A 13,692-nucleotide genomic window follows, 5' to 3' on the forward strand; every position below is an offset into this window, starting at 1 on the left:
TGGTCAACGCTCTAGGTATGGGTTACAAAAAGATTGATGTTTGTCCAAATCACTGCATGTTGTATTTCAAGGAGCAGGAAAACGACATATCATGCCCGTCATGTGGGCATCCTCGGTTCAAGCCAAAGACAAGAGGCAATGGTAGCACGAGATCAAAGGAAGTTTCATACAAGTCGCTCCGCTACTTTCCTATCACTCCTAGATTGCAGCGATTGTATATGTCTTCAAGGACAGCTAAACACATGAGATGGCATGCAAATAAAGTTCGACACGATGAAAACAAGATCACGCATCCTGTTGACGCTGAAGCTTGGAAGCACTTTGATCGTACTCATCAGAACTTCGCAATGGAAGTGCAAAATGTTAGACTCGGTCTATGTATAGATGGATTTAATCCATTTGGGGGTAGATCAACTCCATACTCATGCTGGCCAGTATTTGTAACTCCATACAACCTTCCACCAAGCTTGTGTATGAAACATCCAAATCTTTTCTTGTCTCTGTTGATCCCTGGTCCGACCTCACCTGGCCAAAATCTTGATGTATATCTAAGGCCATTGATTGATGAATTAAAAGTATTGTGGGATGACGGTGTTACCACGTATGATGCCCACAAAAAACAAAATTTCAACATGAAGGCCGCTGTTCTATGGACAATCAGTGACTTCCCTACATATGGTATGTTATCTGGTTGGAGCACACATGGGAGGTTGGCTTGTCCGTACTGCATGGAGGATTCCAAAGCTTTTAAATTAAGGCATGGAAGGAAGCCTTGCTGGTTTGATTGCCATCGTCGATTTCTACCCAGCGATCAGTCGTTCCGACGTCAAAAGAATGCATTTAAAGCAGGCACAACTGAAACGGAAGGTCCATCCTCAAGATTGTCCGGCATAGAGATTCTAAGAAGATTGCGATACTTTCCAGATGTATTAACAGATGCCCGTAGTACTACACCCTTCCGTGGATTTGGGAAGGATCACAATTGGACGAAAAAATCTATTTTTTGGGAACTACCGTATTGGCCGACCCTATTGATACGACATAATTTGGATGTGATGCATGTAAAGAAAAATGTGTTTGATAATGTGTTCAATACAGTAATGAATATTAAAGGAAAAACGAAGGATAATCCGAAGGCCCGTATGGATTTAAAATTAATATGTAAAAGACCAGAATTGGAACTCAAAGAGTATAATGGCAAAGTACTGAAACCAAAGGCGAAGTACGTGCTCGGACCTGATCAAATAAAACATGTATGTCAATGGTTGAGACAACTGAGATTTCCAGATGTATATGTCTCTAACATTGCTCGGGCTGTGAAGATTGACGATGGACAGTTATATGGGTTGAAGAGCCATGATTGTCATATCTTTATGCAACGATTGATACCCCTAGAATTCCATGATATGTTAGACAAACCTATATGGGGGGTATTGTCTGAGTTGAGCGGATTTTTCAGAACATTGTGTGCATCGGAGGTCGTTGTATCAGATGTAAAGAATCTCGAGGACTCTGTCATCACCACTGTTTGTCTGTTAGAAAAGATATTTCCGCCAGCATTTTTCGATGTTATGGAACATTTGATCATACATCTGCCATATGAACTAAGGGTTGGTGGCCCTGTGCAATATCGATGGATGTACCCATTTGAAAGGTATATGTTTTTTTATATTTGTCTCTTTAATGACAGATATTTAAAATTTGAAATGTATATTCTTGTCAGATGCATGTTCGACCTAAAAAAAAGGTTCGTAATAAAGCAAGAGTAGAAGGCTCTATTTGTGAGGCGTACACTTTAGAAGAGATTTCAAATTTCTCATCTATGTACTTTGAACCTCATATTCCAACACATTACACATGCCCGCCCCGTAACGATGATGGAGAACAAGTAACTGTAGCTGACAAGCTGTCGATATTTCAACCACTTGGGCATGCATTTGGTAGTTGTCGATCAAGGCTATTGACAGATCGAGAGCAAGATGCAGCACACATCTATATTCTTTTTAATTGCTCAGCGATCGACCCATACATCGAGTAAGTATATGTATATGCAACTCAATTATAAATCCTTTTATGTTCTATATGTGGATACATGGCTCAGTAATATAAGTATTTGTGGTTTGCAGACGATTTGATCTGGAGTTGCAAAGCGAAGTTTCACATCTCACTGATGCAGAAGTACAAAAAGAACGTGAAACTAAGTTTGTGGAGTGGTTGAAACAGTTGGTAAAGAAGCTAACATAAATTTTGTACTTATAAACAACACTAAGTTACTTAATTGATCGTGATCACAATAATTGTTTATGTCTGTGCGTAGGTTCGCCATGGTGATGTTAAAGATCAAGGAATATGTGATTTAGAAAATGGTCCGACCAAAGTTGTGCAATGCTACAACGGGTATATCGTAAATGGTTATCGATTTCATACAAAAGACTACGGTATAAACAAATCAACGATAAATAGTGGTGTGTGTGTCAAGGGTAGCAACTACGGTGAAAATGAACATGATTACTACGGTGTTATAGAGGAAATAATGGAGTTGACTTACTTAGGCATGAATAACAGGGTTACGATATTCAAGTGTCATTGGTTTGATCCAACTGCAACAAGACTCGACAAAGCTTTAGGCATTGTGGAGGTGAATCATAAATCCAGGTTTGGAACATATGAACCATTCATATTAGCCTCGCAAGCTCAACAAGTTTATTATACTTCATATCCGAGTATAAAAAAGTCAGATAGAAATTAATGGTGGGCAGTTTGCAAGGTGAAATCCAAACTATACCCCGAGTATGATCAGTTACAGGAAGATGAGTTAGCTGAAGACAGTGATTACTATCAATCAGATGATGTCTATGACTTCGCTTATGGTCACGATGTTGCGCATGATATGCATGTCATATCTCCATTGGCCGATGAAACATTCATAGAGGAATGTGATCCAAATGATGTACCAAGTGGATGGGCAAACAATGAAGAAGAAGAAGAAGAAGAAGAAGAAGAAAGTTAAACTAGTGACGAGGAAGAATTCTCAAGCTAGTGAGCAAAATCTTATACTACAAACCTCTATTTAAATGCATTGTAATACTTGATGTGAGTTGTATTGCAATACTTGGTGTGAATGATTAAAAATTTTATTTGAATGTATATTAATACTTGATACGAATGATTCGAATGCATTGTAATACTTGATGTGAATGATTTCAATTATCTGAATGTATTATAATTTATGCAATTAACGAATGATTTGAATTAGTGCAATACTTGATGTCAATGATTTGAATTATTTGAATGCATTGCAATGCTTGATGTGAATGACTTGAATGCATTATAATACTTGATGTGAATTATTTGAATGTATTGTATGACATATGTTATTTGTTAGAATATGGTTCGTGGAGGTTATAGTGGTCGCTCATCCAGTAGTAGCCAGGCTCAGCCTTCATCTTCACGGGCTCCTGTGATAGGTATATCATATAACTAATTAGATGCTTGATTAGTTCAAATGCACATTCTGAGAATTTCTAATGTATTTTTTTACAGATGATGTTGCGCCTGTACACGACCCACCTACACCAGTTGATCACACAAGTCAACAGCCAACACAGGAAACAGGGTCTTCTCAGGCTGGCACAAGAAGACTCATTCGATTAGTGTATATCGATAATCGACCGTAAGTATTTTGTTTTCAATTATTGCATATCTTTTAAATATTTTATATTGATATTTACTGTGTAACAATTCATGTGCAGCACGAGGTTTGAGCCACAAGAAGTAGTACGGGAGATTAGGAATTCACTTCTTCAACATCTACCAGGACCAGTTGCTCAATAGAAAGAGTACCCAAAGGAGGTGTTAGACAGATTGTGGTCCTCATTCATGGTATACAGTTGTTCCTCATAGTTAATGTGTTTCATATTTAATTTATTTAAGCAATGTCTACTAACTTTCTGAAAATATTTGTAGGCTTCGAATCGCTTCACAACTACGGTGGAAGAAAATGATGCAAGGAAGGTGTGGCAGAAGGTGGCTGCCAATCGATTTGCAGACATGCTGCACACTATGAAGGCTGCAGCAAAAAAAGCATCTGGCGTAGTAGATGATCCATTACTGTGGAAGGGCCATGGTCCTATTACTATCAGGAGAGATTACTGGAATGAAATGTGCTATAAGTGGGCGGGAGATGCATTTAAAAATCGCTCTGCGAAGGCTTCACAAAATCGATCGAAGATGCCCGAAGCCCATCTACACACAGGTGGATCTAAGACATTTGGGAGCCACCTAAAGAAAATGGTAACTCATCAATATATAATTTTAATTTTATAAGTATTGTTGCAAACTTGTGTACTAAATCTTTTGTCATTTAACTTCGCAGGAAGCAGAAAAAGGAGGCAGTGTACCATATAAGGATGTGTTTGTAGAAACACATAAACGGAAGACCACGGGAGTCTTCGTATCAGAGAAGGCAAGAATGACAACGGTATGTATTAATTCTATTAATAATTATTGCAATATACATGCAAGTTATCATAATGTTATCATTAATTATTAATGAATACTTTAAACATTATTTTGTAGGAGGCATATGAGCAACAGATGGTAGAGCGATATGGCGATGACGCTACTCATCATCCATCATTTGATCCTACAGCATGGGTGACTGCAGCAGGTGAACCCAAAAAAGGTCGCGTGTTCGGGTTTGGGAGTAATATGAACATTTCACCAGTTATTGGTTCTTCCAGTTACGGCTCACCGACTTCTTGCGCCGACATAAGCTCCAAGCAGCCGACTATTCTTTCTGGTGATGATGTACGCCAGATCATTAATGAATCACTGAATAACTACTTTCAATACACCGTCGCCCCCTTTCTCCGAAATGAGATCAAGGCCGCTGTTCAGGATAGGGGATCTTCGATTCCAGGTCCCTCTCAGGTATAATCACATATTCAGTTTTTTGACTTCCTTAGAGCACATATGAGCATGCTATAATAACATATAGAGTTTTTTTATTGCATTAGAGCATATATGAGCATGCTATAATCACATATAAAGTTTTTTTGTCTGCCTTAGAGCACATATGAGCATGATAGAATCACATATAAAGTTTTTTTGACTGCATTAGAGCACATATGAGCATGATGGAATCACATATAAAGTTTTTTTTACTGCATTAGAACACATATGAGCATGCTATAATCACATATTCAGTTTTTTGACTGCCTAAGAACACATATGAGCATATTATAATCACATATTCAGTTTTTTGACTGCCTTAGCACACATATGAGCATGCTATAATAACATATAGAGTTTTTTTACTGCCTTAGAAAACATATGAACATGCTATATATCATTTATGATAGAATCACATAGAAATTTTTTTGCTTTGCTTGCCTTAGAGCACATATGAGCATGCTATATTCACATATTCAATTTTTTGACTGCCTTAGCACACATACGAGCATGATCGAATCACATATATAGTTTTTTGTCTGCCTTAAAGCACATCTGAGCATGGTAGAATCACATATAGAGTTTTTCTAGATGCCTTAGAACACATATGAACATGCTATAATCACATATTCAATTTTTTGACTGCCTTAGCACACATGTGAGCATGATAGAATCATATATATATATATATATATATATATATATATATATATATATATATATATATATATATATATATATATATATATATATATATATATATATATATATATATATATATATAACTTTTTGTCTGCCTTAGAGCACATATGAGCATGATAGAATCACATATAAAGTTTTTTTTACTGCATTAGAACACATATGAGCATGCTATAATCACATATTCAGTTTTTTGACTGCCTAAGAACACATATGAGCATATTATAATCACATATTCAGTTTTTTGACTGCCTTAGCACATATACGAGCATGCTATAATAACATATAGAGTTTTTTTACTGCCTTAGAACACATATGAACATGTTATATATCATTTATGATAGAATCACATATAAAATTTTTGGCTTTGCCTGCCTTAGAGCACATATGAGTATGCTATATTCACATATTCAATTTTTTTACTGCCTTAGCACACATACGAGCATGATCGAATCACATATATAGTTTTTTGCCTACCTTAAAGCACATCTGAGCATGGTAGAATCACATATAGAGTTTTTTTAGATGCCTTAGAACACATATAAACATGCTATAATCACATATTCATTTTTTTGACTGCCTTAGCACACATATGAGCATGATAGAATCATATATATATATATATATATATAACTTTTTGTCTGCCTTAGAGCACATATGAGCATGATAGAATCACATATAGAGTTTTTTTATTGCCTTAGATCACACATGAGCACATGATAGAATCACATATAGTGTGTAATTTATTTCATTATATTTTGTTTATCAATACTGACTGTTCTTTTCTTGTGTAGGCTGCAAGCGATAATCAGGGTAGTGGAGCTGAAGGGACAGATAAAGACAATGAACAAGAAGACGCACAAAATCTTGGCGATGATTAGAGGACTGTGTTGAAGAAGTTCTATTTTTTTTATTTTTCCTAATTGTAATTGTTGAATTGTAAATAATTAAACTTCTTAATTTTAAGGTGGAACGATTAATTGTTGTAGATTCTTGTTATATGAATTTTTTTGTGTGGTTTGTTTTTTATTTACAATAAATATAAATTGTACAGGAAATAGAAATTGTACAGTTCTCGGTATTTAATTTTCAAATAAATTTTTTAAATTTTTTTTCATGTTTACGACGGATTAGCGACGGAACCATCCGTCGCTATTCATATTAATCTAGCGACGGAAGTAAATCCGTCGCCAAGCCGTGTCCGCCGTTTAGTACCGGCGGATTGGCGACGGAATATAGCGCTCGTTATTCCGTCGCAATTAGCGACGGACCTGGCGACGGAATAATTCTGTCGCCAGTTAGCGTCGAAATATTCGCGACGTAAGCATATTGTCGCCTCGTTGTCGCTAATCCGTCGCTAACCATGTTAGCGACGAATTCGCGACGGATTAGCGACGGAATGTGGTCGTCGCTAATCTACTAGGAGGTGAATTCCAATGTATATCTAAGATCCTTGAAGATTATGGTGTAGAACATAGTTTGTCTTTAGCAAAATGGTGTTGCTGAACACAAACTATGTAGATATTGGGTTGTCACTGCTCCCAATATGTAGATATTGGGTTTGTCTTTAGCAAAATGGTGTTGCTGAACACAAACTATGTAGATATCGGGTTGTCACTGCTAGCGCAAGCAAACATGTGTATAAGGTTTTGGTCATATGCTTTTTGTACAACAATCTACTTGATTAACCGTCCAAGGTTTTGAACTATATTTCTCCTCTGAAAAAAAATTCAACCATAGACCAAATTACAATTCTTGAAAATTTTTGGTTGTTCATGCTATCCTTTCCTTTGTGAATATAGAAATCATAAACCAGATTTTAAATATGAAAAGTGTGTCTTTCTTTGTTATGCTCCGTAGCATCATGATTATTTTTGCTTGAATCATGTTCGGTCCTATATTTACTTCCCACCATGTGATATTTAATAAAGCTGATTTTTCCTATAATCAAGGTTTAAGTTTTCAATCAAGCAAAACCAACTTCATCTTAGCATCCTCTCCAGCCACACATGTTCCTCTCGAATCACGGTAGCTGGCTCATTTACCTCAAGATTTTGGTTCTCTAAGAGTGTCCAGTTTGCACACGGCTAGTGTAGTGTCCAAGGTTGTTAAATGCGATGAGGCGAAGCGAGGCGTTGAGCCTGCGCTTCGCCCACAACCAAGTCTTGCAGTTCTTGCTGTTTTGGTTAATATAAATGGATGTCTAAACACGTGGGTCCTTTGTTTAAATACCACTTTTCTGAAATCTATTGACTTAACATGTTTCAACTGTTTGGGGTGTGGCCTTTCATATAATAAAAGTTACCTGAATAATCAGATATTTACCTTAGGCGCATCACTGCAACGCCTCAGTACCTTCAGCGTGTGCTTCGCCTCTGAAGGGTACGCTTCAGGTACTAAGGCGTACGCCTCTCACAACACTGGTAGTGTCTCCCATAAGCCATGAATCTAAGCAAGATGGATCATATCTATCACCATCAAAGTCACCAATCATCTATCATATTCCATTAAACTTTGATGAGCCATCATCTTTTGAGTCTGAACCTACACCTATTCCGGCCCAAAACCAACCTGTTAGAACTCACCATACGGTCATCTGATTCCAATATGGACCCCAAAAGCTTAAGTTATTTTCTGCCACAAAATATCTTATATTTGAAGCTCTTTTAGCTGTCTTCAAGATGATGAAAATATATCCTTCAAAGAGGCTTATCAAGTTACCATCTAAAAGCTATGTAAACTTAATATGATGCTTTGATAAAGAATGAGACTTGGGTTCTTGTTCCAGAAAAAGAAGCCAAACATCTTGTTAGATGCAAATGAATCTTCAAGGTTAAGAGAAAGGCTGATTGATCTCTCAAACCGTATAAGGCACATCGTGTTGTCAAAGACTATAGCCAACAAGAAGGCCTTGACTACTTTGAGACATCCTGGTAGTTAAATTAACTGTTGAAAGAAGTTTTTGCATAAACAACTTGATCTGCAAAATGCTTTCTTGCATGGATATTTGCTTGAAGTTTTGATGGAGAAACCACCTGATCTTGAAAATCTAGAATTTTCTTCCGTTTGTAAACTCAAGCGATCTCTTTATAAGTTAAAACAAGCCTCCAGAGCTTTGTTCTCTCGTCTTAACTATTTTTTCATTAAAATTGGGTTCACTGAAGCCAAGACGAACACTTCACTATTTGTTTTCAAGAGCAATAAAGATATTATATACATCTTGATTTACGTTAATGATATTACTACTGAAGGAAGCTTAGATATGTTGGTTGAAAATCTCATTCAAAAGTTGAGCATGAAATTTGTTTTTAAAGATCTTGATAAACTCCATTTTCTTAGAATAGAAGCAGTGTTTCATGAAAAAAATTTAGTTGTCACAAAAGAAGAATACTTTTGAGCTACTTAAGCAAACACCTCTTCTTGGTGCTACACCTGTGTCCAGCTACGTGTCCACCATTGACTGCTCAAACAGGCTCAAAGTTTAAGGACTCTACTTGATAGAGGAGCATTGTAGGGGCGTTACTCATCTTGATATGGCTTTTGCTGTAAAACTGTGTTTGCCAATTTATGCATATGCTCCAACATATTTTCACTAGACAACAGTCAAAAGGATTTTGTGTTACCTTAAATGAACACTTGAGTATGGTTTTGTTACCGATCATGGCTCAAATCCTGTTTTACAGGATTTTACTGTTGAAGACAGGCTGACTTGCTTTATATGACAGGAAGTCTACGGGCAGTTAAGTAGTGTTCTTTAGTTCAAATTTGATTTGATAGAATTCACTAACTATAGGTCAACACAGTGATTCGGTTGACTCAGCCCAGATTGCTCAGTCATTGGCTTAAAAAATGAGAACAAACTCGTTTTGTACAAAACTTGGTTGAGTCACCGAGTTGACTCAACCGAATCAAAATCAGTCGAGTCATAGACTAGTCAACCGAATCATGGGTGACCATTTTATATGATTACAACATTGTGCATTTAGAGTTATTCGATGTCGCACGATCGTCTCATCCGTTCATCGCAGTACTAGCGTGTATAATTCCTCAATAGAAGACTCAACAGAAGTGTTTCGCAAAGATGTAATGTCTCTCAAACTTTACTTTTGACATTCTTTATCTTTTGAAACAGCCAACAGTTTGTGCCACATTTGGCATGCGATTTTCTAGAATCTCATCCGCTATCATGGTATCTACATGTCTCGCATGACTCGATACCAGCCTCGATAGACGAGATACAGGTTTCTCAATAGAACCCTCGTTAAGAAGTTCTCTCAAGTCAACTACATATATAATATATTTTTATATAATTATATATATTTTAAAAAACATAATATAAATATATATATTATATATAAAAATATGGTTACACATATATTAATAAAATTATATATTAAATATATTATAAAAATATCATATAATATATATTATATATAATATATTATATATAATATTATAAAATATATATAATATATTTATATATTTTATATAAAATATAAAGTTAACATAACAAGGCTGAGTTACTCAGTTGAGCCGGCCAAGTCACTGATCACTCAAAGAAGAGCCGAGTGAGGTAAAACGAGTTTTAAAACCATGAATCCTACCGTGTCAAGGTCGAGAAATGAAGCTGGGGAATGTGGTTGCCATATGTCAACATCCTAGTGTCAAGGTTGAGGGTCTAAACAAACTCACCCGCCTGAAGGCCCAAAGGAAAGGCCGTTAGAGTAGAGGCAGCCATGATTATTGACTAGGCAAAACCTACCAAGGTTGACAACCCAAATGAGTACCCAAACGAAAGAATCCACATGCCCCTACTTGACGCATCATCTACTGTCACGAAGCTCTTTTCAATGTTTTCATCACCACTGACGCCATCATTTTTACACTGCAATGTGTTTCCTCCCTCCCGAACATTCACCTTCGCGAGATACCGCTACTGCACTAGCTATACACTAATATCTGCACTTCCCACCAAGCTCATAATCAACAAATGCATTTCATTACTCCAAAACTCCAGCACCAAGCAAAAACTGAAACAAGTTCATGCATTTGCATTGAGACATGGCATCCACCCTAGCAACCCAGACTTAGGCAAGCACTTGATTTTCTCCCTTGTCTCCCTCTCCCTACCAATGAACTACGCTTCCTTGGTCTTCAGCCAACTGGAGTGCCCAAATGTCTTCACATGGAACACCGTGATCAGGGGCTATGCAGAGAGTGATACCGCAGAAGCAGCCATCGAGATACACCACAAGATGCTCAGTTCTGAGGTGAAACCAGACACCCACACCTACCCGTTTCTTCTCAAGGCTTGTGCTAGGTTGTTGGACGTCGAGATGGGTCAAGCCATCCATGGGCAGAGCCTAAAAAACGGCTTGGGGACGTTGGTTTTTGTTCAGAACACTCTTGTTCATATGTATGCTGCCTGTGGACAAGCTGAGATTGCTTACCAATTGTTCGACGAAATGCCTCTGAGAAATTTGGTGTCTTGGAACTCTGTAATTAACGGGTTTGCTCAAAATGGGCGTCCCAACGAAGCATTGACATTGTTCCATCAGATGGAGATGGAAGGTGTCAAGCCAGATGGTTTTACCATGGTCAGCATTTTGTCTGCGTGTGCTGAATTGGGGTCTTTAGCGCTTGGGAGAAGGATTCACGTCTACATGCTAAAAGTGGGGTTCTTTGAGAATTTGCACGCAGGCAATGCTCTTATCGATCTGTACGGAAAGTGTGGTAATCTCAGGGATGCTTATCAAATGTTTGATGAAATGCCTGAAAGAAACATGGTTTCATGGACCACCATGATTGTCAGTTTTTCTGTTCATGGTTTCGCTGAGGAAGCGATCTCGTTGTTCGGCGATTTGGAGAATGAGAAATTCAGGCCTACTGAGATCACATTTGTTGGTGTCCTCTGTGCCTGTAGCCATGCTGGGTTGGTAGACAAGGGATTTGGATATTTTGAGAGAATGAAGGAATACAGAATTGTGCCTAAGATTGAGCATTATGGGTGCATGGTTGATCTGTTAGGAAGGGCAGGTTTAGTTAGAGAAGCATGTGACTTTATTATCAAAATGCCGATCGAGCCCAATTCGATCATCTGGCGAACCTTATTGGGTGCATGTGCAATTCATGGACATCGAGAGTTGGGAGAATTTGCAAGGTCACGGCTCTTGCACCTTGAGCCGCAACATAGCGGAGACTATGTTCTGCTATCCAACATCTATGCCAGTGAAGGCCGTTGGTTCGATGTGCAGAGAGTCAGAAGTAAAATGCTGAGGGAAGGAGTAAGGAAGTCTCCTGGGCATAGTATTGTTGAGCTGGGAAATTCAATTCATGAGTTCATCATGGGGGATAGATTACATCCGCAAACCAAGGAGATATATGATATGTTGGATGAGATTGCTAAGAAACTGAAGTTGGAAGGGTATGTGCCACACACATCCAATGTGTTGGCTGACATCGATGAAGAGGACAAGGAGAATGCACTAAATTACCATAGTGAGAAGATCGCGATTGCATTCATGCTGATTAATACTGTTCCAGGGTCCCCTATAAGGGTTGTGAAGAACCTTAGGGTCTGTGTTGATTGCCACACTGCAACCAAGCTTATTGCTAAGATTTTTCAGAGAGAGATCATAGTGAGGGATCGCAGTAGGTTTCATCATTTTAGAGATGGATATTGTTCTTGTAAGGATTATTGGTAACGGTGCCGAATTGTTTCCAACATAATAAAACCAAAGGTTTTATTTGCATGCATCTAGAATTAGCCTTGGATTTCTATATCTATGTGGAAGATTAAAGAAATTAGCAGTCATGTTTTCTCAAATCAACAATTTCTGAGCTGTAATTTGATATAACCAATATGATTCCCTACTCCATTTACATCTGTTTTACTTAAGCAGCAGTAACAAGTTTTTTTTTTCGATGAAGGGCAGCAGTAACAAGTTAGTAAGTCTCACCTTTAGAACCCCCATAATCTGAATGTTGTGGCCACCACCAAAAGATAGTGAGCAGTGAACCCTATACTTTTATTGGCGGTAGGATTTGATTGGGTTCAGATTTAGGTTTACCAAGTCTCACATAATCGGATCTATCCTATTGGAATTGAGGATTTGGATGAAGTTAGATTTACTGGATCTAGATCTGCTTAGCTATTTAAGCTAGCCAGGCATGTTTTCGTATGTACCTGGGTTCAAATGTTAATCAGATTTGGATTTGGACGTAAAACTCTAAAATTAAGTATGACTGTTTAGCAAATTGAAGTCTGCAATACTCTTAACAAATCCAACTAAATGTTAATTGGTCGGCCGGATATCTGAACCAAAGCCTATCCACCGACATCCCGAATTGATCGTTCACTCAAACTTGCTATGGTTTGAACATGTGGGTCCGATGGATCCAGCCACCCTTTTATATGCGGAAATGAAAAAAATTATGAGCATGTTCTTGTTTAGGTTGGATCCCATAATGCCCAACTGAGATCTGGATGTAATGATTTTCAAACCTGCATGCTCGATGTGGTGAGAAGGGGAGCAATGACTACCACAAAAATTCTTTTTTCACCGTTGACCACCTTGAGAACTTTCATGACCTGAGCGGCTTGAGCAAGGAGTTCAATTCAAATCCAAGCTGAATTGGGTTTTTGAGCCTCGTCCTCAGATCAGACCCAGTAGAGTCACGAAGTCCCATAAGCGAGGTTTAGATTGGACATCCAACTGGCTGGTTGCTCTTTGCCGAGAACCAATAACGAGCCCCTTCCAGATCCAACAGTTCAACTGGCGGCACAGCTGGATCTAGGTGAGAGAGAGAGAGACAGACAGATTGGGTGGGGGGTGGGTGGGGGCACAGCATTCGGGTCAGGCCTGGTCCATATGTGGCTCTGCCTATGTCACATTAGCAATCGAAAAATAATATATAGCGTAATGTATGACCTAAACCCGAACCCAATGCGATCTGTTTAACATGTGAATGTTTTTGGTCTTTTGGAGGCCACTTGATTAGGCAGGACGCAACGTCCGCCAGATGCATTCCGCATGGGGC

The 13,692-nt window shown here is 38.1% G+C and overlaps 1 protein-coding gene across 1 annotated transcript; it reads left to right on the forward strand.

Moving 5' to 3' along the window:
- Positions 1 to 10,387: 10,387 nt before the first annotated feature.
- LOC149822189 (Tetratricopeptide repeat (TPR)-like superfamily protein) lies at positions 10,388 to 12,534 on the forward strand. The gene has a single exon (XM_089980853.1). The coding sequence runs from the start codon at positions 10,458 to 10,460 to the stop codon at positions 12,354 to 12,356; it is 1,899 nt and encodes a 632-aa protein (XP_089836979.1). The 5' UTR covers positions 10,388 to 10,457; the 3' UTR covers positions 12,357 to 12,534.
- Positions 12,535 to 13,692: the final 1,158 nt, after the last annotated feature.

The sequence above is a fragment of the Nuphar pumila genome, chromosome 11, assembly GCF_984573655.1.
Source record: "Nuphar pumila chromosome 11, dmNupPumi1.hap1.1, whole genome shotgun sequence".
Classification (NCBI taxonomy): Eukaryota; Viridiplantae; Streptophyta; class Magnoliopsida; order Nymphaeales; family Nymphaeaceae; genus Nuphar; species Nuphar pumila.